Below are 27,776 nucleotides of genomic sequence, written 5' to 3' on the forward strand. Positions count from 1 at the left end.
CAAATCACCTTAGAGTTCATGTACTTTATAAAATAAATTGGTCAAGTTGAAAGCTGAGGACACTTTTTGCTAAAATTATAGTTTGCTTTAAAAAAAATAGTAAGCAGACAATAGAGTTACAGTTAGTTTTTATTTTATTTTAAATAGTCTCCTTTTTTATTACTTCAGCTAACAAGAATGTTTTTTTAAATGGTACTTTTCCCTCCTTTTTTGTGTTAACTTTACTAACCTTGCTTCCTACTTTTGGCTCCAATTAAAAGCTCTGATGTGATTTTGACGTTCTATATGTGTCATCCCTGTATTTGTAGCTAGTGACAATTGCTAACTATTTAATTCAATATTATTTTGTTCAGTTATTTTGTGTGAGCTAGTTCTCGAATACTTGAGTTAAAACAAAACAAAAAACATTTTTGTTGAATTGTCTCGCGTTTGATTTTCAGCAAACATTTTCTTTTCTTTTTTTTGCAGGTAACGGGAAGAGCCGAAGACAAAGCATGCTGTTTTAGATTCTTTGGACTTTCTTGTTTGTTTTGTTTAGGATGATTTGGAAAGAATCTCTTGAGCTGTACAGTGTCATTGCTGGATCGTGGTGTAGCATCATCGTCATCATCGTCATCTTCATCATCAGCCCTCCAAACCACTCGCAACCAGGTTTGGCCTCAGCGTGGCCCAACAGACGTTTATATTCTATATTTATTAAGAAGAGAGAATGTGCTGCTAAAATCCGACTACTGTTTAGAATTCTAACTGGCTCCGTCACTTTAAGAAGAACATGCAATGTGTATAGATTTTTAATCTTTTGAAGTGGTAACATTTGTTGTTGTTGTTGTGATTTTCTTCATTTTTCATACATAGAACTCTACCTTCAACCCAAACAAACAAACAAATGTTTTCATTTCCTGTTGAAAAGGTTTGGACTTTTCTTCCCCCGCCGCTTCATCGGCCGTGTTGACGGGCGAAAGCTTGCTGGCCCATCATTCCGGTCAGGTCGCGTGCGTGTGCGTGCGTACGCGCGCGCGCTGGGCATTAAAAGCAAGGTACACCTCCACGCTTCTTCACACTTGAAGCCCACCTTGTGTCTGTCATCTTGCATTTTGCAAAGTTGAATTGCATTCACACATAATGGCAAATATTTGGGAAAGACCATTGAGCGTTTTTTTCCCCGCATACTTGATATCCAGCTAAGCTAACGTAACTAGTAAGACGGTCGCACTAGCAGGACGTGTCGTAAATGCTCAAACCGCTTTCCATGCGCACATCGTGGCCCTTTCTTTTCTTCCATTGAGTGTCTTTCACAATGTTTTAATATGTTTTGTATGATATTCATTTGTGAATAATTGTTTTATGCCGCTATGTGGAATTGAGTTGCAGTCGCCCCACCCAAAAAGAGGAAAGAAAATTTAATTTAAACTTTAAACAGAACGTGATTTTTCCTTCTCGTGTAAAAAAATAAAAATAAATCACAGCATCAAGCATTCAATGCTTAGTTTATTGAAAATGGACGACATTCTTCACAATACAAAATTATACAGAATACATACTGTATACCACGTCCAGTATAAAAAGAGGAAGTACTAAAAAAAAAAAAAAAAAAAAGGCTTTTCATTCATTTGAAAATCTTGTCTTCAAGGAGAATTGGGAGGCCACAAAAATGAAGGCACAGCCGGTACTATCTGAGAAGCAAGTGCATACGTTACATAGAAAAACAAACGGCACATTTGAAATAAGAAGTTAAGAACGAGCGTCGAGCGAGAATTCCACAGCTAGCGATATGGCTTTTTTTTTTTTGGATTTGTGATTTTTTTTTTTTTTTTTTAACCGAGTGCTTTCGCCACTGCAACCTCAAGCAACCCAAGTGCAAAAAAAAAAAAAAACACGAATGAGGTCACAAAACTGTCTCAAGAGGATGTTGACCAGGATGAAGACGAGGCGACGTCCCTCTCTGGGGCGGGAAGGATCAGGATTTGTGGGCAGTGGGGGGCGAGGAAGAGGAGGAGGAGGAGGAGGAGGAGGAGGGGGGTGTTCCTTCCAGATTTGGCAGGGGGAGCGGCATGTGTCCGTTGATTAGGCTGGGAAACTGTGGAGGAAGAGAGGCAAGGTGAGGCGGGGCGGGTCGGGTGCAAGTTCTGTGAAAGGCTCGCTTTCCGCTGAGGAAGTGCCACATTCAGCTTCCTGTTATTTGTTCATTGTGCCTCTTCCTGTTCGTCTCTGTCCCCCCCCCCACCCCACCTCCAACACAAGTCCACTCTTTTGTAAAAGGTCTTCACTGTCACCAGCAGCCAACGACGTTTACAACCTCATCTCAAATATTTGCTCCGTGCTCAACAGTCTTTTTGTTTGTTAGCGTTTCTCGGAGCTCGATTTTCATCCAATCAGATTTCAGCATTTCAGCCTTTGTGTGTTGCCATGTCAATGTCATCTGCCCTGCACTTTTGCAATCAGTCGTGCTGGCTAAAGCAAATCATTTTTGAAAAACTAACAAACCTAATTCAACGAAATCTTCAACTGTTTAAACCTTGCAAAGAACAATCAAATCGACATCATATTTCCGTGAATCAAAGATTTGTTCGCCACGTCGGCCTCAGTTGGAGCCGTCTTGCTTCAAATCAGCCTTGATGACGTCAACATTTTTCCAGCCTCTGATTGGTCGGTCGGAGCAGGCCAACTTCAATTAATAAAACAGGTCAATACCGTCAAGTTTTCTTTTCTCTCTTTCCTCTTTCCTCTCTTTTTGCCTTTGTCTTTTCTCTCTTTTTCCTGTCAAGTTTTATTTCTTTTCTTTGTCCCCCCCCACCCCCATCAGCTGGTTTCTGTCCTCTGATTGGTCGGTTAGAGCAAGCCAAGTTCAATTCGTAAAACAGGTCAATACCGTCAAGTTTTCTTTTCTCTCTCTCTTTTAATTTTCTCTCATTTTTCCCGTCAAGTTTTTTTTCCCTTCTTTTTCTCTTTTCTTCCCCATCAGCTGGTTTCTGTCCTCTGAATGGTCAGCTAGAGCAAAACTTGTTACAGCCATGTTGGGCTATCAAAACGCATCTGTAGCGATTAGCACACACAAATACATTCATTAATCAAGGCCCGTCCCGCCACAAGGGGATCCGGTGTGGGTGCGGCGTACAAGATGTGCGTGCGTGCGTGCGACGAGTGCGGATCCGCTCTCGAAACCAGTTGGCCCTGTTCGGGCTGGTTGGCTCCCCTGGGCTCAAACAGGAAGTCTTCACAGGATTTCCTCTCCCGCGCTACACTGCTGAAACCGGACACCCCCCGCCGGACCCGCCAGCAAAGTCTGATTAGACGACGCACAACTGCGCTCGTCCGTTGCGGCGACACAGAAAAAAAAACATCTCGAAATTGCCGCCACTTGACAAATTGACGTCACTACTGCTGGTGAAGTCCCTGGGCAGATTAGATTGGCATAGCAACACAAAGAGGCTGAAATCTGATTGGATATATTTACTGGAAGCGCCGCAGGCAAGAGAAACGCTATCAAATGGAAAAGAAAAGAAAGACTGTGTTGGCAAAAAAAACTTGATGAAGCAAATTTTCAAATGTTGGTGTTTGTGATCGTGTTTACTGTTTAGGACAGCTGAGATCACAATTTTACATGACTTCTCATTTCTAATTCAGTTTGTTGGTAAAAAAATATATATATATTACAGTAGATGCCCACTAATCCACAGTTTGGTATTCATGAAATCACTTTTCTTTCTTTCTTATTTATGTGGGTGTATTTTTTTTTTACCCGATTGTTTTTTTTTAATAGATAAAAAATGTCTGGATTTTAACGAGTGTCAAATATTCACGAAGTCTGGTCCATAACCCCAGCGAATGGTAACAGTCCACATCATATTTAATAATAATATAGTATTAGTATTATTTCTTTATTAGTAGTATTTTATTATATTTATAATATTATACAATAATAAAAATAGGTTCTACTGTCCTTTTGAGGGAAACCAGAACTACAATGTGGCCCCTCATTAGAAATGAGTTTGACATGTACATGATGGCACACTTTAGTACTTTGAGACCTCCAACCCGGTTGCTGTACTCAAGTCGATTTTTCAGAGTTCTGTGCTTGAATCATTTTCTGACTTTTAGTTTTCCTCCCTACAATTGAAAACAGATGTGTACTTTCTACTCTTTGTTTTAAAAAAAAAAAAAAAGAATTCTTGCTTCCCCTTTCAAGCTCCGTGGATGACAACGTGACGTTTAAAAAGAGCGCGAGATCTTCTTTGAGATCTTGAGACTCTTTTAGAGAAAAAAAAGAGGAACAACTTGCAACTTGGAGGAATGCGAGCATTAACAACCGAGGCACAACAAATTGTGAGATGCGAGATATTCAACGGCCATGGCCTTATTTCTCGGAACTGTTGACCACTCCGAGAACAATTTGTGGCAAATGCAATGTAGCCTAAAACGTAGCAGCTTCTGACATTCAAAAATTGGCGGTCCAATCTAACAAAATACAGTCGAGTCTATTTATTTATTTGGGTCCCAGTACATGTATTATGTGAGTTCATAAAACAGGGAAGCTATTTCTTCTTCTTTTTTTAAGTGATCAAAATTGGGATATTTAGCAGTAAAAATAGATTTTTGCTGAATCTGTACTTACTTTTATTTTATTTTTCAAGTACAGTTAAATCTGTGCTTCTACTTTTTCTCCATAAGTATATGAACTGAAATTTACAGGGTGTAAGTACTTTTGCAAACAAGGGGTAAACAACATTTATAGCCAGAGGTGGCAAAATCCAGGTCCAGAAAGTAAAAACCGCGTCACAGGTTGGCTTTGGGAATTGATGCTAACTAGCTAGCCCCTAGCAGGTAAACGAGCACCATGGGAGCTAGCTAGCTAGCACCTGGGGCTAAAGCCTAACTGTGGCAAGGTTTTTACTTTGTGGACCTGGATTTGCCACCTCTGCCTTTAGCCCCCTTGGAATCGCGTCTGTTTGTTTGTTTGTTTTCTTCCACCATTCGACACCGATGGCGCCGCCAAATTTACTGTCCACCGCTATGAGAAAAATGCGTCACACATTGGCCTCACCTGAAACAAGGATCCGTGGCCCTGCAGCCGGGCGGGGCTGAGCGGGGCCACGGGGCTGAGGCTGCTCCAGAAGTGGATGCCGGACAAGAGCGGACTGTGAGCCAGCAGCAGACCGGAGGGAGTCTGGAAAATGAGGAAGGAGAAGGAGGAGGCGTCAAGAGGAGTGCACGGAATGGCTCGGAGGCCTTTCGGGGCTAATGCGAAACATGCTGAAAATGCAAAATGGAGCAGCTTTTTTTTGGGGGGGTGGAAAAACAAACTGGCGGAGCAGGAAGGAAGTCTGCGGTTTCTCCTTTGGAATACACGGGTGACGTTAGGGCGAGGGAGGGGGGGCAACTAGAGAGAAAACATATGAAATCAATTTCTCTCTGGGTCTTCCAGTCTCCCCCCTCCGTCTCGTGTCACCTCAGAGAAGCGAGCCAGTGTTGCAGCCCCACTCACGTTATTAATGGAATTATTGGAGCATCTGGCATCACTTAAGGGCCCTCTTCCCTCCGCTCGGCTCGTCGACATTTTTGCCGTGTTCACGTCTTGTTTTGATCCCTCCCGCCAGGCAAACAACGCCGCGTCAGGATCCGAGCCGTTCCCAGATAATGGCAAATATTTGACAAGTCATCTGTTGACATGTGATGATGGCAAATTAAATAGCAAGTGGAAGGTGGAGCCACGGCCCTCTCGCTCCACAAAGATGCCACAAGAAGGCAAGAACACGTGGGAATGGACTTTTCTTGAAAATTAACATTTAACTTAATGGAAAATGACGCAACAATGTAATCATTTCACCAATAATGTAATGAAAAAAGTCCCGACTTAAGACCTCAGTGGATTCAGAAGCGATGTGGAATTAACATTTCTGCGTGACAGGTAAGATTATCACCCAGTTTTCGATTTTTAATTGGTTGTACATGGAAAACACAAAAATAAAATGTAACCGATAACATTTATTGTAATAGTAACATTCCATTACTTACGAGTCCAACTTATGAGTAAGTCATGCTAGCAACGTAACGGCCGTGACTAACGTTAGCTCGTTTTCAGTGCTAATGCTAGTGTGCTAATGCTAGCTGCTATTTTGTTGAAGCTGGAAAGCGTTCATTGTGACTATTAATCGTGACTATGCACTTTCATAATGGCGGGACATTGTGAGTGGCCAAGTTTGAGAATGGCACGTGTTAATGAGGGCGTCCATTTGTCCGAGAAGATTGGTGACGTGAAGCTACATTCAAACCTTGCCAGCAGAAATCTACAAACTCCCTTTCATTTTCTCAAACACACTTGGCGGGAACAACTATAGAATATTTTTACCGGTATGTATTCATTTGTTTAATATCAATAAATCAATATTTATGGTTCATCACCAGTGACCTCGCTATATCGTTATTTTAAAACAAACTTGTTTTATGGATTTGTCAAATATCTTCCTGTAATGTCAAATCAGGATTTTTTTTGTTTTTGTTTGCAGCCATACGAGAATGAGTGCTTGTCTTTCTTCATTCCTGCAATATTTTGTTGACTCACAAAAGCATTGGTGTGAATGCTCATCTCTCAGCATTGATTCAAACTCACAAAGGCAATGATGCGGAATGTTTTGGACTTGAAGGCATTGTCGTGAGTGGTGATCTCTCAGCATTCACAGTATTATTTTACTCAAAGATGGTGTGAATGCTTATCTCACAGCATTTACACTTTCTGAATTTTTCGAATGCCGAAAAAACATCAGGATATTTTTTTTTTTTTTGCAGCCTTTACGAGAATGAGTGCTCATCTTTCTGCATTCCAGCAATATTTTGTTGACTCCCCCAAAAATCTCTCAGCATTCATTCAAACTCCCAGAGGCATTAGTGCGGAAAGTTTTGACGCAAGCGTTGATCTCTCAGCATCGACACTGGTGTCCTCACCTGCGCGGTGAAGAAGGCGGGCGTGAGCGATCCGGACGGCAGCGCCGGACTGTTGAGGGCGATGGAGCCGATGTCGCTGGCCGCCAGCAGCAGGGAGGGGGCTGAGATGTCCAGAGCTTTTGGCTTTTTGCTTTTGGCCGGGAGTCCGTCTCCTCGACTACAAGTCGAGGAGGAGGCGGAGCTTCTTTCCGCCGGAGGTCGCAGGGCTCGCTCCCTGCGGCCGGACGAGAGGTTGAGGGGCTGGGCGCTCTGCTCCGAGAAGTCCCCCTCCAGCCCCTCCTCCTCCTCCTCCTTGTATTCATCCCGGTTGGTCCGCGGGGGCGTGGCGGGCGACGCGTACGCCTCGGCTTTGGCGTCGTTGGCGCAGAAGCGGATGACTGAGCGCGGCTCCTCGCCGAAGGCCCTCAGAAGCTCGGGCCGGTTGCGGAGTGAGGCCACGCTGAAGGACGAGTAGAGGCCCGAGCGCAGGTAGTCGTTGCGGCAGCGCTGCGGCCCCAAGGCGGCCGCTCGCGCCCTCCTCAGGCACTCCTTGGCCTGGTCCTCGTCCTCGCCCTCCTCCGCTTCCCCCTCATCCACGTCGGCCTCGGGGGGGTCGCCCTCCCGCGGGGGGAACCTTCTGGAAGTCAAGCCCATCTCCACCATCTGCGGGTCCATCTTGAGGATCTCGGGGAAGGAGACGAACTTGTAGACAAACTTCTGGCCGATCACCTTCTTGATGATGTTCTGTCGGGCGGGAAGAACCACAAGGAATCTCTTTAGGATCGGGAAAACCAAAATAGCATTGCAGTACCAGACCCTGCTTTAGGTTAAGGATGTTCGATTTCACTTTTTTTTTTCTCCCCGAGACAATAATAATTAGAGCAGGGGGGGGGGGGGGGTCCACTTTAAAAATAGGTTGACTAAAAAGGGCTGCCTCGAAGCCATGTTTGTGCCACCGTCCATGTTTCTACAGTTATTGAGCTCATTTTAGCTAACTCTTTTTAGCTAGCTAGCTCCACGCTTTTACTTGTTGAAACATCGTCTGTAAGTGACTTTTAAGACACGATTACATGAAAGGATATATGTGTGAGCTGGAACTGGTGAACTGTAATGGTAGTTGGTGTTTTTTTTTTTTCTACCTTAAATGTAAACCTTAAATGTGTCACTAGCACGCTAATGCTAATCGCGATTGCTAAGCGTAGGCTAATTTTGTTGGTGTTTTAATAATGCATATATACGGAAGATTAAAAAAATAATGAGTAGTTATATCTACTCAGCTAACTTATGTTGATCCTCAGTGGATTAACAATAATATATGTGTATATATATAAATATAATAAAGTATAAAAATCGCTATGTTTGTACTTTTACTTGAAAGGGAAGACAAATCAACATTTTTGTTTACAACATTACGTTCCACAGTCTCCTAATTGATCATACGTTTGTGGAATATGAATTAAGCAGCTGTTTTCTAGATCTCAGTGGGCAGCCATTTTGTGGCGATTGTTACCTGAGCCCTCAGGCACTGTGATGTCATTTTCAGTCGGCAACAGAGGGCGGTATAATGACAAAATGGCCGCCGCGTCTGACTGATGAAAACGGGTGTGATTTTGCTGCTTCATTGCTATTTCTTAATGGAAATAAAATGTTTGACTTGACTTCCCCTTCCATGAGCGAGAGCTGACGCGAACGTGGCGGTTCCCTTCCAAAGGTTTGCGTGACGGTGACGCGCAAGGCGAGGAAGAAGCCCAAGCGGCGTTGACCTTGTCGTAGTAGTATCGCAGGGCCCGGCTGAGTTTGTCGTAGTTCATGTTGGTCTTGTTCTTGCGCAGGCCCCACAGCTTGGCCACCTCCTCGGACTTGAGCAGCTTGAACTCGCCGTCGGTGGACGTCCAGCAGATCAGGTGCTTGTGGCTCTGGTCCAGCAGCAGCTGCAGCAGGAACTGCCACAGGGTGATGGCGCTGTCCATGGCTGCACAACGGCACCCCCCCCCGACCCCGCCGGTTAGTCTCACACAGGCACAAAGGTCAATTTAGCACTTTTGTTGCTAGGCCAGCAGATTGCAAATTCAGCGCAACTGACCTAGCGCCATGTTACACATTTTTAAGCCATCTTTTTGATATACGAGCTTTCGCCTGGACACTTTTTTTTTTATTGTGGTATGTTTAGTGCCGAGCATAAATTTGAGTTAGGAGCGCTAAGCTAGCTATGGTGGCGGTGAACTTAGCATTGTGCTAAATCTGGTGTGGCCATCTTTTTAATGTTACTGCACATTGTCCTTTTCTTGAACTAAACTCAAATTATTTAAAAAAAATCGGTTGACACTCCCAGTTGAAACTAAACAAAGAAAATGACGTGTATTTAGTAGGGCTGTCAAAATGAGTGCGTTCATTTCAATTAAAGATTAGAAAGCTCTTAATATGAAGAGGAAAATGCACTGAGCTGTCATTAATGTCTTACAAATGCAATTATGCCATCTAGTGGCAGAAAAATGACCAACACAAATCAAAAACACACTTCTTCTTTTTTTTACAGTACAATACATCTTTTTAATTTTAACTCAATTCTATTATTATGAAATTAGTGTATCAAACAAAGATTAAAAGATGCAGCCATATTTCTATTAGTTAACATTTGTTTCCACTTTTTAAGAAGTATGAAAACTTCCCTCAAAAATATTTTATTGTACATTTAGAAGAGATATAAAATTTGCGATTAATCATGAGTTTAACTATTGAAGTCATGTGATTAATTACGATTCCAAATCTTAATTGCCCGACACCCCTAGAATTGAACCAAACCACACAACTTCCGCAAGCTTAATGCTAACACACAATGATAAATGCCATATATGAGCTAACAAAGTTAGCAATGATGTTAGACCTTATAAACAACTTGTTTTTGTTTATTCTCTGCAAACAACTAATATTAGCGCAGCTTTGTAACATGTGACCATCTGTCTTGGTGTTACGTCATCGAGTCTACGTGGAGCAGCGCAATCAGGAAATCATCACACACAAACAATTTAGTACTGTACTTTTGACTACTTACAAAAAAAAATTCTTGGGCATATTTTACCTGAAACAAATTAATGGCATTTACATTTCTTTCAATAGAGAAAGATGATTTGAAATACAAGTGTTTTGAATTATGAGTCTGGTCATGGAACCAATTGAACTTGTAAGTCAAAGCTTCAGAAATATCAATTGAATTTTCGAAATGAATGGGAATGATTGATGCAGGCTTTTAAGGGGCGTGGCCTAATGAGTGACATCAGCATCAGGTACCACGCAGCTCAAGTGTCACCTTCTGGTTCCTGCTCCTTGCGAGTGTTTTCATTTTGCATGCATTTATGTGACTGTTTAAGAACAAACGGCGCCTGTGGCTCTCCTTGCCCACATGCACGGGCATCCCCCAACTTTAATTCCTCCATACTTGACTCGAGCGACTCCTCGCAAGCGCCGAAAGGAACACGCGTCACACTTCCTGTGGAGCGAAAGACGGCCATGTTGAACCGCAAGCATACTTCTGGCGTGTGTTTTTCTTCTCCTGCGTCTACCGCCACATTCAACTACACACACACACACACACACACACACACACACACACACACACACACGCGCGCTTCTATTCATACAGCACACGGACGGTCCTGCTCCCAAACTAAATTTAGAGCCGATGGAGACGTCGTGGGGGCAAACGCAGATCGTTTAAAAAAAGACTTTCCGTTTGATTCAACTGCTTCCTCGGGGGTCCGCGTCGTCATTTAGCGTTTTTGGGGGGATGCTTGCAAACGTGTCCGTGAGTTGCAAAAAATAAAAAATAAATAAATTGCTAAATGACATTCCCATTGCGTGCTGATTTTGTTTTTATTTGGAAGACGATGTAAAGTGATCCAACGTCCGTACAAGTGTTTGTAGTTGGCAGGAAACGTTCAGAAACGGCACAATCCAGCACGAGAGCTAACGTCAAGAACGCCACTCAAGCGTGCGTGCGGGAGTTGCCATAGTAACCCAGGAAGGAGCAGCAGTAAGGGAAGTTCAGAAGTCCTAATGTGGCAGACGACACATTCGCAGTGATGGACGGCAAATATGAGGCGGCCCACTCGACTGAAAACCACAACAAAAAAAAAAACTAACAAAAAAAACATTGCTTTAAAAAATGCGCCATATAGCGCCAGTGCCAACCATGAACCGAAATACTGCAGGGAAAAATACTTTTGCCAATAGTGAAAGTCTGTGACTCATTGACACCCCCTCTACAAAGATTTTGAATTACCTACAGATGCCACAAGATAGCGTCAAAGTACTACCTATGTTCAAATGAAATTTCACAAAGCACTTCTATGTACCTCCTTGGCACCAAGATACCACGAGATGGCAGCAAAGCACTACTTTTGCCCAAATGAAGCTCCACAGTTCACTTCAACAACAGCGCACAAGATGGCAGCAAAGCACTACTTTGGTCTAAATGGAAATCCACAACTGACTTCCTTGGTACAAAGATGCCAGCAATAAAGCACTACTTTTGCCCAAATAAAGCTCCACAATTCACTTCAACATATTTCCTTGGTACCAAGATGCAATAGGAAGGCGGCAAAGCACTACTTTGGTCTCAATCAAACTCCGCGACTCACTTCAACATTCTAGTTCCTTGACAACAACATGACACGTGATGGTGGCAAAGCATTAGTTTTGTCAAAATGAAACTCCTCAATTCACTTCAGCAGACACACTTTTCACCGCAAGACAGCAACAAAGCACTACTTTTGTCCAAATGAGCCTCCAGTTTATGGAGGACCAAAATTGCCCAAATGAAAAATAAATTAATTAATTAATGAATAAAAGTGAAAAGAAAAACAGATATAAAAAATCTAATTCAAAAATTAAATACAAAAAAATAAATATAAATGGAAATAAAAATTAAATATTTATACATCCCTAAATAAATAAATAAAAAGTAAAAAATAAATAAATAAATGAGATTCAAAAATAAATGTGGAAATAAATTAGTGCTGTCAAAGTTAAAGGCTTAACTAATGAATTAATCGCAAAAAAATATCATGTAATCATGTATTAATGCAGATTAATCACACTATTAATTTTGACCACAGATGATTCTTTATCTTGACAGCGGATGTCAAAAGGTAGCAGAGGTTGAGCAATAAATAACGACATGCATTGAAGGAAAGGCTTTAATAAATGTTTTGCGTATGACATTCAGAATAATTTGTTCATGTCGAACTACTGGGGTCTTTTTTTTTTTCATTTTAAATTATGCAAGTAATTGACTGATTTAAAAAAAGAAGCAAAGGAGCGTGTGCCGTGGATCAAAAAATGTTGATGAATGACGTCCTCATAACATTAAATGTCGAAAGAATGAACACATAACCGGTGCTCGTCAAATTTGGCGGGCAAAAAATGTCGATTAAAAAAGTATTTTTAATGAAGCAATTAATCCAAATTCAAAGATGTGATTAAGCTGATGAAAAATGTAATTGTTTGACAGCAATCAAATAAATAGAAAAATAAATATATTAAATAGAAATCAATATCAATCAATAAAAACGCTCTCCTATTTATTGATTTCATGCTGCAAACGCTCTGTCAGGTCAAAATGTTATTCAAATGAGGGGGCGGTCCTAAGCGTGTCTTGGGTTGGGCTCCACCGTTTAAAACTGTTGGTTTTTTTTCCATTTGTATTTTTTTAAATTCGTATTTCATTTTTGAATTATGTTTTTTTTTTTTTTAGATCCCTTTTTATTTTCACTTGATTTATTTGGTCATTTTCTTGTTTTTTATTTTGGCAGAAATTTTTGCTCCTCCAAACCAATTTTGCGGTGTTGATTTGTGGACTTTTCAGTTTGTATTTTGCAAGAACAATTGGATGGCTGAGCTTTGTTGATTGTTGACAGCGGCGCGCACGTCTGGCAAGAGGAACGGCCGGCTTTCCGCCGCACGCCATCCGCCGCCTTTCCGACGGGCCGTGCCAAACTACAAAGCTGTCAAAGTCAGGACTTCCTGCCATTCTGCTTCCAAGGACAATCGGGCCGGCCGCGGGATCCCGCAGCGGGGGAGCGCTTCCTTGCGCCGCCGCCGCCATCGCTACGCACTTCCCTCTGGTCAAAAGATCGCCATCATCATTCATCAAGCCTCAGGTGCAGCACACTAGTGGCGAGGCAGCGGAACAGGATGTCAGAAGGGGGAAAACTCCATCAACAAATCCGCAACTCCATTCGTTTTTGGCCTGTTTTACAGTTGACAGGCAAATCCAAACCTTCAGCGCTGCAGTACCGCGTTGTGCCACAACTCGCTGGGCAGTATTGAGCTCCACCGGAAGAGATGCAGCGTAATTAAGAAGAGGCAGAGAAGGTCCCCAACGAGCGATGGCTGTCGTTCCCACATCCTATTGTGAGTATTCTTGTGTACTGCGAGTTTAAAAGTTCAGGTTGAACTTGGTTTGCGAGGTTGCGGCGCCCCCTGTTGGTCCGTTTATTGGCACTGTTTCAATTCTAGTTAGGCATGTTCTTGGCCACCTATGCTTGTTGTTACGACCCACGCAAATCAACCGACGGACGAAGTTGGTCGCTACACGTTCAAGCTTTGCTACAAATTCTTATTTCTCAATGTAACGTTATTAGTCATTCATGTAGTCATATATATATTTATATATATTCATTTCAGTGAATGGTACTTGCACTATTTTGAACTTTATTTATTATTTTTTATCATATTTAAAAAGTGATATAATTTATATTGAAAGTTATACAAGCATGTGTTTTTGGATTAACAACAAAAATCCACAAAATTCAGAAATTAACTTTAAGATAATTGTTGACTTTAAAAAAAAAAAAAGCATTTTTATAATAATCATTTTCCCTTGTCATGAATATTTTCCACTTTTAGAGCACAAAATATTGAGTAAATAGAATTATGACATTTGATGATAACAAAATGACAACAATTACGCAATATCACATGAATGGGATTGATTGACTTTTTGAAAATGATTCGGTCGTTGTTTTCCAAAATAAAAGCCGATGTTCGCAAATGTCTTATTTAGATTCAACACAAAGGATAATCGGTCTGCTCTCCTGAAGCACGGCAGAAATCGGAGAATTGCTTTTGAGAGGCTGAAATCAGAAGATTTGGACAATCGTATATTAAAATTGTTGCTGATTAATTTGATTATTGATGACTTGCCGATTCACCGATTACTTTTGACACCTCTAGCATACTGTATTTGTATATAGCATATTGACATATTTAGATTATATTATTAGAAAAATGACTTATATTCACGTATGTTGTCTGTCAAAATCAAGCAATCATACTTTGCCCCCCCCCCCCCCCCATGTGTCAATTTTTTGGATCTGATACGAGTTTGGTAAAGCCGAGCAGCTCTCTTCCTTGACGGCTGTCGGCCGGGTGAGTCACGGCTGCAGCGCGGGCATTCTTGTGGGCATTCTTTTGCCGGGACGCTCGGGGCTGCTGTCGGCGTCCCCGGCGGGCTCACAAAGCCGGCCAGTGTGTCGGTCCAACGGAAACTCTTAATGAGATTAGTAGACGGCCGGCGCGGTGCAGACATTACTCGGTCGTGACCACATCTCGCCCTCTTCCTGTTCGTTGGTACCGACGTGGAAAAAGCCCACGTTGTGATTTCTTCACCATTCTTCTCTTGTCTGCTGCTGTTGTTGAGCTTGATTTGCTTTTTTGCTCTTGAGACAATTTAAACTGTGTTAATGCATTTGCATTGACACTTTTCAAGGGTGTGCATTTTTGTTATTTGCATTTGTCCACATCAAATTGTACCGTTTGGCTCTATTGTGGACACTTTAGGCCAGTTGAAACGCATGTAATGTTATAAATCCTTATTATTAACTGGTTTGAATCATGCAATTGAGGTCAAATGGGTTCAATGTAGACACTTGATTTTTTTTTTTTGACCAGATGACATCATTTATCAATTCTGGGACAGGCTGCAATTTCCTGTAATACTGTGAGTTTCCAAAAGAGGCGTTTAGTGGCTGACTGGACTCCAATGGGGCGAATTTGGATTTTTAGTAAGTGGCGATACCCTCTGCTGACCATGGAAGACAATTACATTGTCATTTAACAAGTGCTGAACTAGTAGCAGTATAAGTAAAACTGTTACTAGTAAGAATATGTCATTTTATTTCTCAACCTTCACATTGTGCAAACTGTCATTTGAAATGTTAAAAACGAATACATGACGAGAAATGATGTTAGTCTTTTTCTCTAGCTAGGTCATCCAGTTAGTTACTAGTTAGTTGGTCTTTTTTTCTCGTTTAAACAGCAATTGAATAAAAAAAAACTCAAAACAATCGTAAAAGTCTGTACGTGGCAAACGCTAACCACGAGGACACGAAAAGGTTAATAAAAATCGAACAAAGCCTGGCGTTTTGAAAGTCTAGATGATTTTTTTTCTCCCAAGCTGTTGCTCGGAAGCACACCGGAAGAATGAAGACAAACTGCGATTATGTTAAGAAAAAAAAAAGAAGTGGTGCGTTCACTGCTTTTGAACAAAAAGAACAACGCAACGACTCCAAACACACAACTAACTTGTGGGGGAAACAATAAAAATGGAAAATGGAGGCAAATTGTTTACCTGCGATCACTTCCGTGGCCTTTCTTCCCCACCGAGGAACTTTAGCGCAACGCCGCCGGAGAGGTCGGTTGTTTTTCCATGCTTGCTACACGGCTTGTGCTCGGCTTGAAATCGGATCCTGTGCTTTTTCTTTCTCCGAGCAGGAAGTCGGAGCAGGCAGACGCAGAGCCGGCGGCTCACTTCCTCTCGCCGACGATTCCCCAGGCGCTCTGCCGTCTGTGTAAACACACTTTTGCTCCCCTCCTCTTCGCCTCTGCTGCTCACCCGCTGACGGACGGCAGTCGGCACACATGGCGAGCGACACGCACAGAAAGAGAGAGAGGGAGGGTTTGAAAAAAAAAAAATCCGACAGCCCCTGAACTGACATCATCTGGCCGTCACGGTGCCTTCAGGAAAGCTTTGTCAATATGAGCATCTCGTACGAAAAAAAAAAATCTCTCTTTTCCACTGTTGTTGCCGTTTTAAGGCCCCAGACGAACGCTTACGTAACCTTATTTAAGTTAATGCTCATTTATTTTGGTGTATTACTGGATTCAAATCCAGTTATCACCGTTCGATAGCCGTCGTGGTGCCTTCAGGAGAACCTCGTCAGTTTGACAAACGCGTTCTACAAAATCATTTTTAACGCTATTTATTTTCTTAAATCTTTGTTTTTTTAAATAAACAAATACAATTGATTTGATGGCATTCGGGAGGAATTGGTTCATTTGAATACCACTAAAGATAGAATCCTTTTTCTGCAATTTTTTTCCTTTATATTATAATTTATTTATTTTTTTAAGTATTTTAGCAAGTCACTAAATGCAATTTTTCTGTACAACCTATAAACGAAGATAATTTGTTTGGCGTCTGTCACGGTCCCTTCATCAATGACAATTCCTACACCAGCTTCGACGGTTTCCCTTTTTATTTTTTGCTTTATCTTTATGCCAAAAATAAATAAATAATAAACCGCACATTTTAACGTGTCCCTTAATTTAAAATCCGATTTTACCATTTGAACCTGCAGCCATAAAGGAATATCATTTGTTCGATGTCTGTCATGGTGCCTTTAGGCATCCCTCGTCATTCCGAGTGTCTTCATTAAAACAGTCTGCAAGTGCTGTAAAATCTCGTTTTGACAAATTATAGTATAAAAGTCAGAGACGGCGCAAAGCCAGGAAACCAAGCAAGCACCTGCTTAGTGGCCCGCAACCACCAGGGGGCACCCAAGCGTAATTAACGGTTAACCGAGGATGGGCACCGGAGTAGTAACTGATTAAGGTCGAACTACTTTAGAAATAGAAATGAACAAAGTTGTAAGCTTTTCATTCCAAAGTTTCAAACGACTTAATGTGCGTGATGTGCACGCTTGCCAGTAAATGTTTCACTTACATCACCACAAGGGATTTCGGTCACTATGTCCCAACACCCTTGTGACCGAATGACCCCTGGGCTTTCGAGGGGGGTCAGTCCACTGTACCGCCGAGGCGTGGCCCCGGGCGGCCGCGTCTGATTGGCCCCCGGCCGCTGCCTTGTGGCGGTCCGCGACCCCGTCGGCGCTCAGTGCGCCAGCAGAGTCCCGCCATGCCTTGCTTCACCGTCCACGTGCGAGATGAGTGGCTGGCGGTGCCGTGCCGGGACAGCAAGTCCACCATCCGCTGGCTGGGCCTCGAAGCCCTCAAACGCTACATGAAGAACAAGCCGGACAACGGCGGCATCCCGGCGCTCAAGGACGCCCGCTTCGTGGTGCGACGGTGTCAGGGGCTCGGCCTGCTCGACGCCGACGACACCGTCGACGACGTCCTGGAGGAGAATGACTTTGTCGAACTGGGTTAGAAAAAAACGAATCAGAGTCCCAGAACAGGGGCGTCTTCGCTTTACGACGGGAGTTGCGTTGGTCGACTTGCGCGTAAAGCAGAACGCGTCGTAGTCTGTTTTAAGAAAACCGCACGAGAAAAATGTGACGTTTGTGTGGAAAACAGCGAACGTGTCGTCACGTGCTGTGTGAGGAGGACTTTCATACGCCGCTGTGGGAATAGGTCATTGAACGCCGTTCGTAACTGGGACGCGTCGTATGTCGGAACCGCAATCAACCGACGACACTCCATATTGGGCACTCATTGAAATTATTGAACATTTTAACATAAAGATTTTTTTTGTTCCACATAAGTGATCTAACTGTTTCCAGCCTTTACTCTTCTTTACTTAAAGTAATTACACAGTAGATATAAGAAGTCTACACACCCCTTCAAATGGCAGAGACCAAAATGGAAAAAAAATCTAAACGCGATTTATAACCTGTACAACCCCATTAGAAAGAAAAAAAAAACTATATGAGAACATTGTAACTTTATGTTGAAGTGCTGACTTCCATTTAAGAGGACTTTGGATGCGGTTGGCTAATTTTGGACAACAGCTTCTGTATCTCCTGTGTGGCGAGAGGGTGTGCACACTTGTGCAACCCACGTTATCTCCGTTCTTTTCGTCATTGAGTCGTACAGGTCATAGGTCGCATGAATGGTGGAAAACGTTTTGAAATGAAGAACCTGGCATTTGACAGAGGGGTGTGTAGACTTTTTCAAATGTTGACTGTATGTCATGACACTGCCGATTTTGTAGCCAAACTTGTGACCGCTGTTGTGTTTGCAGTCATCGACGGCGACACCATGTGCCCGGACTTCATCCCGTGCGCGCCTGGAGTTTCTCATCTGTATCCACTTTTTACAACATGAGCCGTTGAATGACATTTGTTTGCATTTGAAGGTCTTTTCTCCTTACATGAATCCCGCCCACAAAATAGCACGGCAGCATACAGAGAACCGGAAGACGTGAGTCACTTTTTCAGGCTTTTCCGCATTTGAGCGCATATCGAGCGCATTCTCGTTTTGTTTGCTCTGCAGTCGATTTGCTTGGACGGCAACAGCCTGACCTCGACGCACCTGGTCGACTTGGGCCGAGGACTCTACAAGATAACGGTCAGTAAGCGTCCAAACGCTCCCCCGACTGACAATGCTGACCTTTGACTCGTTCTTGTTTTGCATTCCGGCAAACGTTTCAGCTGGCCGCGGAAGCCGAGAGGAAAGTCGTGCAAGCCCGAGAGCTTTTGGACACCATCGTCAAGGAGAACCGAGGTCGGATCTCGTCGGCGCAAACGCGTCGGGGCTGACGTTTCGGCCCGCTCAATTGTGTCGTTGCTCTCGTTTCACTGCAGTTGTTTACGGGATCACCACCGGTTTTGGAAAATTTGCTCGAACCGTCATTCCTGTCAGCAAACTCAAGTAAAAAATAAAATAAATAAAAAACAATTAAAAAAAAAAAAGGGTTCAAAATGTAAATGTTTGTACCTAAAGCCTGATTTTCAGTGATTTTTCTTTGTGTGTTGCGCAGGGAGCTGCAGGAGAATTTGGTGCGCTCGCACTCGGCAGGTAAAGCACAATTAACAGGTGGCAAATCCAGGGCCACAAAGTGCCACCGTTTGGCTTTAGCCCCTAATGCTAGCTAGCTTGCTCCCTACACAGGTAAACGGGCACCCTGAGAGCTAGCTAGAGAGCTAGCTAGCTAGCACCTGGGGCTAAAGCCAAACTGTGGCAGGATTTTTACTTTCTGGACTTGGATTTGCCACCTCTGACAATTACTAGCGTCGTTGCATACAGACGACATAAAAAAAGAAAAGAAAGAAGAAGTTTGGAGTAATACTCAATGGAAATACAATGAAAAGAGCAGGGGCCCCAAAACGGAACCCCGTGGAACACCATACGATAGTGGGACAGAGTGAGACTCAGAACAACCAAAGTTCTGTCTGCCCAAAAAGCTTCTAAACCAGTCGAGAGCGTTAATACGGTCTCGGCGTATTTCTTACATTTTCATGACATTTTTAGCTGATCATTTCCCGATTTGATTTGCAGCTTGATCAATGATGTCATTAATAGAACATCACAGCTGCATGTTTGCCACGTGCACGTTCAACTGTGGCAGAACCCACAGATGAATTTTAGCCGCTAGCTGTCAAGATGTCGCTGTTGTCAGAACACCTTTTGAAATGAAATTGATAAATGCATAAAGAAAAAAAAGTGATTTTAATTGACATATTGTTCCATCTTGTGATCAATTCTTGTTTTAGTTTTTTTAAACTCGGTCAGTGATGTTGATCATGTAAAGCTTAATTTTTCCAACCATATTGTATACAAGTCACCTGCTTTTATATTATTACAAGTCAAAATTGCATCGAAAACAAGTGCGAGGACCCGATGACAATTTTTCCAAATTCTTCCAACTCATTTTGAACGGCGCCGATTACATTTGCTGCCTCTTGAAAAAGGATTTCTTATTTTTTTATCCTAAAAATCCTTTTTGTTACATGTTTATTTGTTCAATGAAGCAGTCAATTAATCATTGAATCGAACCCTTCCCCGACCAAATTAGGACCATCATTTTGACTGCTAAAATGGCTTCGGTTGCGATTGTCAGTTGTGAAAAGTGGGCGTGTCTCTCTCGCAGGTGTCGGAAACCCGCTGAGCCCGGAGAGGACACGCATGCTGCTGGCTCTGAGGATCAACGTCCTGGCCAAAGGGCACAGCGGCATCTCTCTGGAGACCCTTCGCGCCATGATCCAGGCCTTCAACGGTGAGCAACGCCACTGCCACTTCCTGTAGGCGGCCATTTTAGGACAGACGTACTTTGACTTATAAGTTGGTCGATTGTTTTGCTTTGTCAGCTTCGGATAGTTTGAGGGAACAAATGGAGCAACTAAAGATACCATGATGCCCTGGCATGTGGGCAAGGAGAGCCGCCGTTGTCACACAAACACATTGTAATTATTGTGTTGATGTATGCCTTTAAGGGGTGTGGCCTCAGAAGTCTGTTTGTTGGCTTGTTCCTTGCGAATGTTCTCGTATTGAATTTGTTAGTTTGACTGTCGCATTCTTTAAACGACCAAAAGCATCTGCAACTGTGGCTCTCCTTGCCCACATGCCAGGGCATTACAGTACCTGAATGACTCAATATTTTGGCTCCAGCAAGCGACGGCAGGCAACATGAAAGCCTGGTAAGTTGGAGCGCTTGAATTTGTTGCGGTCGGCTAACGCGGGCTTCCCGTTGCAGCTTCCTGCCTCTCGTTCGTCCCCGAGAAAGGCACGGTGGGGGCCAGCGGGGACCTGGCGCCCCTCTCTCATTTGGCCCTGGGGCTGATGGGCGAGGGTAAAATGTGGTCGCCCAAGAGCGGGTGGGCCGACGCCAAATACGTAAGATAAGATCTCACCTGCCGGCTCGCCGAAGGACGCAAGCTCCAACAGCAACACATGTTTGCCTTTCACGACCCTTGACCTTTGGCATGGTTTTTTTCCCTTCTTCCCTGCTTTTATCTGCGAGCAGGTCCTGCAGGCCCACGGACTCAAGCCAATATCGCTGAAGCCCAAAGAGGTAATGTTGTTCCCGTGTTTGCACAAAAGAGAAGCAACGCAAGGTCCACTGGGACTGCGTTGCGTCCACGTTGCGTCCACGTTGCGTCCACGTTGCGTCCACGTTGCGTCCACGTTGCGTCCACGTTGCGTCCACGTTGCGTCATTCAGAGCAACTCAAGGGCAAAAATAGACACGTTGGCTTTTTTCAGAATCATTCACTCCTCTCCAGTTAAGTTGTTGGTTCATTTGGTTTGTGTTGTGCACATGCGCCATTCGCAAGGAATCTCGGTCTTTTGAGTATAAAATACGACTTGAATGCACGGCAGCCATCTTATGTTGCCGCTCGCTAAACCAGCCTAACTTGAACACTTACATTTTCCCGCGGCGTTTTCACATTATTTTCTGTCTCTGAAGCAAACATGCCAACGTGTACACACATATAGAGCTGTCACAATCGATCAATTAATCGACAAGTAATCGATTATCAAATTCATCGACAACTGTTTTATTAATCGAGTAATCGTTTGGAGCCATTTTTTTTTATTTAAAAGTGTCCCCCAAAAATTATTTCAGCATATCAACAATAATTGTTGACTGATTTCTGTAGTACTTCATGAAAGAAAAGTGATTGTCTTCTGTGTTTAATCAAAAGAAGACATTTGCAAACATCTGTTTTTACTTTGGAGAACAATGACACAACTGGTAACATAATACAACATTAATCCCCTTTTTTTTTTAAATCACTATACAAATACAAAGTGCAAAATAAACACCAATCACTGGTTAATAAACAGTAACCAGGGGATTTAAAAAAAATTTTGTAATTCCCTTCAATGCTAAATTAAAATGAATTTAGATTAGTCGATTAATCGATTGAATAATCGATATATTAATCGATTCCAAAAATATTTGATGGTGACAAAATGCAAAACACAGTATTGTTTTTTTTTCCTAATATGAGCTTTAAAAAAACAACAACATCATGAGTTTTGATACAGTACTGTGAAACTGTGAAAACGGCAGGAAGCGAGCGAGCAAATTGCGCCATATCCGTCCGTCACACGATTCCAACGTCTTCCTGGCAGGGCCTGGCTCTGATCAACGGCACCCAGATGATCACCTCGCTGGGGGCGGAGGCCGTGGAACGCGCCCAGGCCATCGCCCGCCAGGCGGACATCATCGCCGCGCTCACCCTGGAGGTGCTGAAGGGAACCACCAAGGCCTTCGACAGCGGTGAGCGCCGCCCGAACGATCTTTCCACATCTTCTCCGGCCACGTTTCACAACATCAGGGTTGAGTCGTCCATTTTTCTTGGTGGCAGACATCCACTCGCTGAGGCCCCACCCGGGACAAACAGAGGTGGCCCTGCGCTTCCGCTCGCTGCTGGACTCGGATCACCATCCGTCCGAGATCGCGGGTGGGTAGAAGACAACCTGAACTGAACCAGATTTTTGTAACTGAATCCAGAATCCAGACATCGGCAAAAGGTGCAAGTCCTAAAAGATTTGTGTGTTTCCAGAGAGCCACCGCTTCTGCGACCGAGTCCAGGATGCTTACACCATGCGTTGCTGTCCTCAGGTAAAACACATTTGGCTTTATAATCTGCACCAGAGGTGGCAAATACAGAAAGTCCAGAAAGTGGGAAAAAAAAAACTGCCACACACCTTCAAACTAGTCATGTTGGATACAAACTCGCTTCCTTGCGTTGGCGTGTTTTCATCGACCTGCTTCCTGTTGCCGCTCTGCTTCAAGGTCCACGGCATCGCCAACGACACCATCCAATTTGTCCTCAACATCATCAACACAGAAATCAACAGCGCCACCGACAACCCTGTATCCTTCAGTCTGGAAACTTGCAGAATTGCCTGTCGTCCTCGTCCAGCAACAATCGTGCAGATCTTGTGGGAGTCAAAGTCAAAGATCGTAGAGTGCGTTGGACGGCCATCTTGTTTCTTGTTGTCCTCGGGTCTACGACTAAGTCCCATTCCTGTGGCCCCCACATCAAATCTAAAAGTAGTTGGATCAAAGATAACCCATATTGGGTCAAAAAGGGATCAACTCAACTTGTTGTGTTATTCAATTGTCAAGTGAATGGCCCACAAAACATCCCCAAAATTGGGTTGCTTTGTGGGTTATTCATAACAAAAATGTACCCAAGTTGGTCAGTTCATTTTTGACCTAATTCAATTGGGTTATCCAAGTTACCCAAACCCCCACAAAACAACCCAACAAATTGGGTTGCTTGGTGGGTTATTATTTAATTTGACCCAACGTTTTGGATTAAATAAGTCAAACAATTGGGTCGGTTTATTTTGACCTAATTCAATTGGGTTATTCGATTAACCCAAAATGTTGGGTCAAATGAATAACCCACAAAACAACCTGACAAATTGGGTTGCTTTGTGGGTTATTAATTCAGATTTACCCAATTTTTGTGTTAAATAACTCAAAATTGGGTCAGTTCATTTTTGACCTAATTCAATTGGGTTATTCAAGTTACCCAACACCCCACGAAACTTGGTGGGTTATTTCATTTGACCCAACGTTTTGGATAAAATAACTCATTTTTGACCAAATTCACTTGGGTTATTCAATTTACCCCAAAAGTTGGGTCAAATGAATAACCCACAAAACAACCTGACAAATTGGGTTGCTTGGTGGGTTATTATTTAATTTGACCCAACTTTTTGTGTTAAATAACTCAAAATTTGGTCAGTTCATTTTTGACCAAATTCAATTGGGTTATTCAAGTTACCCAAAAACCCACAAAACTTGGTGGGTTATTTCATTTGACCCAACGTTTTGGATAAAATAACTCATTTTTGATAAAATTTACTTGGGTTATTCAATTTACCCCAAAAGTTGGGTCAAATGAATAACCCACAAAACAACCTAACAAATTGGGTTTCTTGGTGGGTTATTATTTAATTTGTATAATTTGTAATAATTTATTTGACCCAACATTTTGGATTAAATAACTCAAAAAATTGGGTCGCTTTATTTTTGACCTAATTCAATTGGGTTATTCGATTAACCCAAACAGTTGGGCCAAAGGAATAACACACAAAACAAGCCCAAAACTTAGGTTGCGTTGTGGATTATAAATCTGTTTAATAACTCAAAAAGTTGGGTTGGTCCATTTTTGACCTAATTTGGGTTATTTTTGATCCAGCCGTTTAAAATTTTTATTTTTTTATCTTGACTGCCTTCCAATAATGTCCGATGTAACTTGGGTTTTCCATCCATCCATTGTTGTAGTTTTTTTCCTATTGGCTGTGCAAGATGGTGTTTGCCGACAGAGGGGAAACTATTTCAGGTGGTAATTTTCACGGCGAGTACCCAGCAAAGGTAAGTACAACAAAGTAACAAATTGAAGGCATCGCGTTTGTCGTGGTCTCAGCTTTCGCTTTCCAATCAGGCTCTCGACTTTCTCGCCATCGCGGTCCACGAGCTGGCCTCCATCAGCGAACGCAGGATCGAGAGGTTGTGCAACCCGTCGCTGAGCGAGCTGCCGGCCTTCCTGGTTAACGAGGGGGGCCTCAACTCGGGCTTCATGATTGCTCATTGCACCGCCGCCTCTTTAGGTGGCGCCCGTCTCGGTTTTCCCCAAACAGCCCTCAGCTGCTCCCGCCTCACTCGTTTTCCATGTTCAGTTTCAGAGAATAAAGTTTTGTGCCATCCTTCCTCGGTGGACTCGTTGTCAACCAGCGCCGCCACGGAGGACCACGTGTCCATGGGGGGCTGGGCTGCCCGGAAGGCCCTCAGAGTGGTGGAGCACGTGGAGCAAGGTAAGGAAACCTGCGCCTCTTTTCAGCTGAGACGTTGTCGGAAGGACAGTGGGACCTTCTCAGTGGGACCTTCACTGGACACGTTTCTCAAGTTACCAATCGTGGCTCGCTTCAGGTGAACAGACGTCCCGGTTACACGAGTACGTCAATCACGCCGTTGTCGTAGACGAGAGAGGAACAGGATGTCGAAATTGCTTTGATGACGTCACAATGTAAACTAAAAGCACTTTTTAAACTTGAAATATAACTTGAAAGGACAATGACAAATAAAATAAGAGTAGAATGTAGTCAAGTTATAGAAAGTGAAAACAACGCTAACAACAAATATTGACTGTTTCTGTGCGTTTTGGCCTCTTGGGGGCAGCGTGGTGCCGTGCATCCGTATAAAGTGCGTACAGAAGAAAGTTACTGGACTGGACTCCGATTGAATTCGATTAAAAGAACTCGTTTTTCACACATTGGGAAGAATTTGTGCCTCTGCGTCGTGTTATCTTACCTGTGGGTACGATGCTGTGTGTTCCCACAGCATTTGTGTGTAAATATTTGTTATTTGAAGGAGAAATACTCCCAAAGTCCATGCTAACTTCTCGTTAGCATTTGAATTGGAACATTAGCGCTAGGCTAGCAATATTTAAAAAACAAAGCGTTTTGTATTTAAATATCCAGTGGATGTCATTCTTCTTCTTGTCGTGTGTTTAGTTTTACAGTTAATTCCCGCGGGGGAAGGGGGGGGGGGCATGAAACCGCTTAAAGGACGCTAACCAGAATAACATACATTTGCTAGTTGCTAATGCTACGCAGCGTCGGAAACGTTGGTTTTCTTCCATTTGAAGGTTTGAAGGGCAAAATGTTTTGGCCGATGTTTGAAGGGCAATCATTGGCCGATTCATCAATCAGGAATTACACGATAACGTGATTCCTCGCTGCTGTTGTTTGTGTCGTCTGAACACGTTTGCGTCCGTTCTCAGTTCTGGCCATCGAGCTGCTGGCGGCCTGCCAGGGCATCGAGTTCCTCCGCCCGCTGCGGACCACCACGCCGCTGGAAAAGGTCTACGACCTGGTGCGCAGTGTGGTCAAGTAAGTCAAACACACGCGGGCCAAAGTCCGACCGGCGTCCTGCTCGGCCGGAAACGAGCTGCAGCCGGGTTAATATTTATCCCGTGTTGCGCTCGCGCAGGCCGTGGATCAAAGACCGATTCATGTCTCCGGACATCGAGGCGGTGCATCGTCTGCTGCTGGACCAGAAGGCAAAGCGCTCGATCCGCCCGAACGCCGCTCCGCATGCACGCCGTAAATCGTCAGCTCTTTTTTTTTCCCCCACGCAGGTGTGGACGGTGGCCAAGCCTTACATCGACAAATACCAGACGGAGTACATCCCGGAATCCCGGCCCGTCTCTCCCACCGCCTTCTCGCTGGAGTCGCCCGCCTCGCCCAGGAAGCGCTGCCGCCATGAATGAAACTGGCAAAATGGCGGCCATTTCATCTGGACCGGCGGCCGTCGGCATTCTACGGAAACTCACGATTGATCATTAGTGGCTTTTGAACTTGTACGTACGCGTCCTGATCCGATTTAGTTCGTACTGCCTCACAACTACCTCAGCCATTGTACTTAGCTGCCTTCCATTCCAATCCTTTTAATGCTGTTGTATAAAATGACCTATTTGGTAGCCGGCAATACAACTTTAGAAAGAAATTTGTAGCGTGTTATCAATGTCTTGTTTTAGCAGTGGAATTTCCCACTTTGTTATTGCATTCCTATTCCCATTTTTAGCACTTGCAAATAAAGGTTGAGTTTGGGTCAGGGCAGCAAACAAGGCCTTGCCGAAACACCATCAAAAGTAATCACCTACTTTGACAGATTTCATTACATTACATATGAAATATTACAACGTTGTAGTCAGGAAAATGTATTCATTTGTTCCTAACGGTCTGTTTTCTTCATTTAGCCTTTCTTGGCTACACACTGCTTCTACCGTCTATATAAATATATATTTCAATATATATTTAAATATATATTAGGGGTGTTCGAAAAAAATCGATTCTGCAATATATTGCGATATTACAGCGCCCAATTCTGAAATCGATTCGGCCATACATTTTTTATGGGAATATTCAACAAAACGTCTTACTTAGGGTTAGGATTCACACATTAAACATGGAAGAATGTTATATTAATGGAACATTACGCCTTAATATTTTATTTCAGTGCTGTTCAAACATGAAACAGACTGCAACCGGAATTTTCAGATAAATACATTTTCATACAAATCTTAGTGTACATGTGCAAGTTTACTGATTAGTATTTTCAAAATTTCAGTAAAAAAAAAAATCTCTCAAAGGGAAAAAAAAAGTACTCTTTAGTACAATTGACACTGCACTTTTTTTGGTCGTTTGTTGTTTTAGGAGTTTCGTTTAGTTTTATCGAAGTATTTCTGACTACTTTTGCCAACTCTGCTTTGCTGCAAACTAAACGTGGTTCTGACCGGCTTCACTGAATTACAACGCAGTTCGCACAACGTCGCCTTAAATATTTCACGCAAGACAAAGCGGAAGGGGAAAAAGAATTCCTTCGAGCCGGATTTGAACCAGCGACCTAAGGATTTCAGCTTTAGGCTTCTACAGTCCTCCGCTCTACCAACTGAGCTATCGAAGGTACAAATACGACATGGACTAAAATGTTTTAATATTTCTAACTACTGTTTTTATATTTCTAACTACTTCCGATTCTAAGGCGCTAGATAAATATGTAGGCTCGGTTTTCGCGCTGAAGGCCAAACAAACCGAGGAAAAACAAAGAAAATGTTGTCTTGTCACAAAGAAGCGGAAGCTTGTCATAGCTTACTTTAGCGTCTCTTGCTAACGCTAGCTAACACATGAAAGCATAAAAATGAACACGCCTCGTCGTGCTACTTTGTCTCCAAAAAAGGGAACATCGTTAAATTTGACTAATTAGCTAAACTAGACAACTTCCCAGGTAACCGCTTGTGTGTGACGTCATCATTCCTTTGTTTGTGATATTGTCGTTCGTAAGTAGCAGTATTACCTTCAAATTATCTTAAT

The 27,776-nt window shown here is 43.1% G+C and overlaps 3 protein-coding genes and 1 non-coding gene across 7 annotated transcripts in view; 2 read left to right on the forward strand and 2 right to left on the reverse strand.

The window, feature by feature from the left end:
• The window catches only part of LOC144053586 (cyclin-dependent kinase 17-like), a 43,133-nt gene extending 41,579 nt beyond the window's left edge, over window positions 1-1,554 (forward strand). Inside the window, exon 17 of one of the 3 annotated variants that reach the window (XM_077568187.1) lies at window positions 539-1,554. In XM_077568187.1, coding sequence (XP_077424313.1) covers window positions 539-543 — 5 coding nt within the window. In that variant the 3' untranslated portion in view covers window positions 544-1,554. Of the gene's footprint in view, window positions 1-468 lie in introns of all 3 variants that reach the window. The other 2 variants (XM_077568185.1, XM_077568184.1) reach the window with 2 other exon arrangements.
• LOC144053587 (ETS domain-containing protein Elk-3-like) lies at window positions 1,471-16,560 on the reverse strand. Its single transcript, XM_077568188.1, has 5 exons — window positions 15,548-16,560; window positions 8,682-8,890; window positions 6,940-7,662; window positions 5,042-5,164; window positions 1,471-2,077 (listed from the first exon to the last, which is right to left on the reverse strand). Exons 2-5 carry the CDS (start codon window positions 8,886-8,888, stop codon window positions 1,958-1,960), a joined length of 1,173 nt encoding a protein of 390 aa, XP_077424314.1. The 5' UTR covers window positions 8,889-8,890; window positions 15,548-16,560; the 3' UTR covers window positions 1,471-1,957.
• Window positions 8,772-26,558, forward strand: hal (histidine ammonia-lyase). 2 transcript variants are annotated; one of them, XM_077568182.1, is made up of 22 exons: window positions 8,772-8,922; window positions 12,834-13,076; window positions 13,177-13,329; window positions 18,179-18,239; window positions 18,330-18,357; window positions 18,430-18,504; window positions 18,588-18,660; window positions 18,741-18,807; window positions 18,917-18,954; window positions 20,027-20,152; window positions 20,630-20,769; window positions 20,900-20,947; window positions 22,014-22,161; window positions 22,250-22,345; window positions 22,448-22,506; window positions 22,681-22,761; window positions 24,211-24,276; window positions 24,347-24,512; window positions 24,582-24,716; window positions 25,685-25,793; window positions 25,894-25,963; window positions 26,042-26,558. In XM_077568182.1, the coding sequence occupies exons 3-22, from the start codon at window positions 13,305-13,307 to the stop codon at window positions 26,171-26,173; spliced, it is 1,743 nt and encodes a 580-aa protein (XP_077424308.1). In that variant the 5' UTR covers window positions 8,772-8,922; window positions 12,834-13,076; window positions 13,177-13,304; the 3' UTR covers window positions 26,174-26,558. The 2 variants fall into 2 exon arrangements, with proteins under 2 accessions (XP_077424308.1, XP_077424309.1); XM_077568183.1 differs by lacking the exons at window positions 8,772-8,922; window positions 12,834-13,076; window positions 13,177-13,329 and adding an exon at window positions 17,044-17,360.
• Window positions 26,559-27,281: 723 nt separating this feature from the next.
• Window positions 27,282-27,369, reverse strand: trnay-gua (transfer RNA tyrosine (anticodon GUA)). Its single transcript is given in 2 exon segments — window positions 27,282-27,317; window positions 27,333-27,369. It is a non-coding gene; the product is annotated as a tRNA-Tyr (tRNA).
• Between the last annotated feature and the right edge of the window lie 407 nt (window positions 27,370-27,776).

This window comes from Vanacampus margaritifer, chromosome 6, assembly GCF_051991255.1.
Source record: "Vanacampus margaritifer isolate UIUO_Vmar chromosome 6, RoL_Vmar_1.0, whole genome shotgun sequence".
NCBI lineage: Eukaryota > Metazoa > Chordata > Actinopteri > Syngnathiformes > Syngnathidae > Vanacampus > Vanacampus margaritifer.